Raw genomic sequence first — 3,482 nt, 5'->3', positions numbered from 1 at the left:
AGAACTGCAAGGCTAGATTTACTACGTAGTTTTACGCTGAAATGTGTGATATTGTCTCCAGCTTATATTCTGTTAATTTGTAGTTGTAGTGGAAAGACCACTCATTTTGAGACTCAAAAGATGACATGATTTTGGTGAAGAGCTACATACATAGAGGGAAAATTTTCTTGTGCAGGAGTACTGCACTAACTGCAAACCTAAATGCCATTATTATAGACATTGCAATAATGTCTGCCAACCTTACCAAATTATAAATGGATGTGGCCTTACTCGTTGAACCAAATGCACATCACCATTTATGATCAGAAGCTGGTAGTGGGCTTGTGAATCCCTGCTCGTCCGAGACTGATGCTGATTTTGTGAGATTCCATTTCCTCATCTGTTTAGGCTGATTTATTTCAATGGAAATTTTTTTTACAGGAGTTGTCTTGAAAGAAAAGGCAAATTATTTTGCTGAAATGTGGTATTATCACACAACTAATAAGGGCACTACCTCTTTTCAGAATATATTTGTGTTGAAACAAATGGAGCCTTAGTTGAGATTTGGAGACTACTTTTGATTAAGCAAAATTACCTCTCAATAAACAAAATTTTGAGGTACCATCTAAACTCTAAAAGGAATCTGCTCTGTGATATAAGAAATTAAGAATTATGTAGGAAGACAGACTTCTTGGTGTGGATGGTTCAGGTAAGAGACTCTTCTACAACTTGGGAGTTTCTGCTCCTCATGGGTTTAGAGCCTAAAGGTATGATTTACATATCCCTCCATCATCTCCTCCTTTTGTTCTTGGGGCTCTCTTAAGGGACTGGTTTTGCTTGAATTTTGATGGATCATTAAGAAAAATTCCTTACGAAACTATATAACATTCATTTATATGAAAAGGCTAATACAGTAGTAGTAGTAGTAGTACACTACACCCTTATGCATTCCCATTCCCATACAATCATTCGATCACATACGTACAAACCTCAGCTCAGATTTTCAACACTTAACCACATTCGGGCTTGGACCCCTTCGTTGAGGAGACCCGGGATTTGATGATCCCAAGGTCCCAACCTCATTACTATTAGCCTGTCCCAGCCAATGACAATCATCAAAAGAGCATCCACCCTTACTATACGGTGAGTCAACCACATCGACAGGCCGGATGAACGTGGGCCCCCATGCAGGTGTACCATCCTCATACGAGTTATGGGTCAGCCTCTGGACATCCGACCCGTCCACCTTAGCCGTGTAAATATCACCATAGGGCTGATAGTGATGAGGATTTGCAATTGGCTCTCCTGACACAGCCGCATAGTCAGATGTAAACACAATGCTCTTCCCATCCGGGCTGAACCAGGGATGATTGGTTCTACCGGCCTCACTGCTGTGAACCACCTTCTTAAGCCCGGTTCCATTAGGGTGTATGAAGTAAATAGCAAAACTCCCTCCACCCGGGTTATCCCGGTCCGAAGCAAAAGCGATCCACTCGCCATCTGGAGACCAATTGCACATCGTATCCGTCCATGGCCCCTCTGTAAGCCTGCGGAGCCCACCTTTCTCTCCTTCTAAAGCATCCATCAAATATAGGTTCTTGTGGCCTGACCGGCCCGACCGGAATGCGACCCACTTTCCATCCGGCGACGCTGACGGGAATGCATTGTTTTTGCCATCAATCGTCAGTTTCTTGTAAGGGGCATAACCCGTTTCGTCATCTTCGTCTTCATCAACAGCGATAGATACTATATCAACGCCTGTGCTTTCTTTAGCAAATGTGGGCCCGACGCTGGTGTAGACAACCCCTCTTCGCTTCCAGTCCCAAGCAGTAGAGAAGGCGGTGCTGGGAAAGACTTGCCTCTTTCTGGAACCGTCACGATTCACAACGTAAACGCCGGGGAAATCCACGTAAGCAATTCGTTTTCCATCGGGTGAGAAGGAAGGGAAAGACCCATCAATCCTGAACAGAGAGACACCCTTTAATGGGCTCTCGAGATTCTCAAGCAGAAGATGACCACTTGTTCCTTCATTTCTGCTTCCTCTGCATCTGTGATACCCAACGCGAGTCGAATCGGGGGAGAAAAACGGGTTGTAATGGTGAGTATTGGGTGAGACTCGCTGAGACAACTCCCTGAACTCGTTGCGTTCAAGGTCGAAGAGCTCGATATGACGGAAATTAGAAGTGGGTCTCCTCGTTGCCACGGCGATGAAGCTCTTGTTACTCGGTGAAGAAGCTGGAGTGAACGCGTGGAGACCCGGTAGGGTGACTCGCTCAATCGCCACTGACTCGGCTCGTATCCTTCTCATCCGAGGCAGACTCGCTCTGTAAACGCTCCACCATCCATCTTCGCTTCTGCGATGGAAATACAGAGTGAAATCATCCGCCCAACAAGGCCAACCTCCATGATCGACCAATTTAATCCTCTCAGATCCATCTCGAGTCCTGAAAATATAAATATCCGTGTTGAGTTCTTCTACCTCCCCGTCCCAACCCTTCTCACCATGTGAAGCCACAGCGGTCCAAACCCTAGAAGGAGACACAGAAGGGCTGAAATCGGCGATTCCGTAAGGGGTTAACCTACGAGTCTCACCTGTTATTATATTGCTCGAGTACACAGCAGCCCAGCTTTTTCGGGGAACTCCAGGATTTTCATGGGTAGATACATAGATAAGATGCTCCCCTGCAACAGAAGGTCGATCCTTCATCGAGATCTTGCCATCAATTTGTTTTGGGTATAACAGAGCAACCTGAATTCGAGATGGGCTTTCAAGAGCTGATCTTCTTGTTGTTGGGTTGAAGTCGATGGAGTCATCGTTGTAATAGCCGTCAAGATAGATGTTGGAGGAGCCAAGTCTCTCTGTGACATAAAGGAGAAGTTGCACAGGAGGTGAAAGATTTGGGTCTAGTGTGAGAGTCTGATTAGGGAGGAGCAGAGATAGGATTGAAGAAGAGGGAAAGGGAAAGTAGCCATTAAAGTTCACGGATTGACCATCAGTGTGTAAAATCTCATCGATATGCTCTGGTGGGTAAGATGTTGGGAGGCTGAAGATATCAAAGGCGTAGGTCGCTCTCCCCAGAGTGGTAAAGACTATGCTGGTACTGTCACCGATATCTTCTGCTGTTGCAGAGAATATGATGAGAAGGAGATGAAGAAGAAGCCAGAGAGATGAACTCATCTTGGTGTACAACAATTCGTTTGGTTGTTGATTATGAGGAACTGAGGATTATAAAGGATAATCGATTTTGGTCTGTGGTTCATAAATGCCCTTGTTTCTTTCAAATATCTAATCCAAAATTCCAAATTGAAGGACAGTAATTTAGATCATCCATGGAGTTGTTTTCTTAAGTCTAACTCTGTTTTTTTTTTTTTTTTTTTTTTTTTATTTTTCCAGGTCTTTGGGAAGGGAAGGTGTGACCTAGGATTGGTTTTAGCCTGTAACGCTGCACACTTTCAAGCACCAAGTGCATAGTGCAATTGTTCACTCATCCATGGCGTAGTCG

At 44.7% G+C, this 3,482-nt stretch overlaps 1 protein-coding gene across 1 annotated transcript; it reads right to left on the bottom strand.

Annotated features, from left to right (window-relative positions):
- Positions 1-944: 944 nt before the first annotated feature.
- LOC122668668 lies at positions 945-3,215 on the bottom strand. Its single transcript, XM_043865207.1, has one exon. The coding sequence runs from the start codon at positions 3,155-3,157 to the stop codon at positions 983-985; it is 2,175 nt and encodes a 724-aa protein (XP_043721142.1). The 5' UTR covers positions 3,158-3,215; the 3' UTR covers positions 945-982.
- Positions 3,216-3,482: the final 267 nt, after the last annotated feature.

This window comes from Telopea speciosissima, chromosome 1 (assembly GCF_018873765.1).
Source record: "Telopea speciosissima isolate NSW1024214 ecotype Mountain lineage chromosome 1, Tspe_v1, whole genome shotgun sequence".
In the NCBI taxonomy this organism is placed as follows: domain Eukaryota; kingdom Viridiplantae; phylum Streptophyta; class Magnoliopsida; order Proteales; family Proteaceae; genus Telopea; species Telopea speciosissima.
Note: the sequence above shows the minus strand (reverse complement) of the source record. Positions and strands in the feature narration are given on the sequence as shown.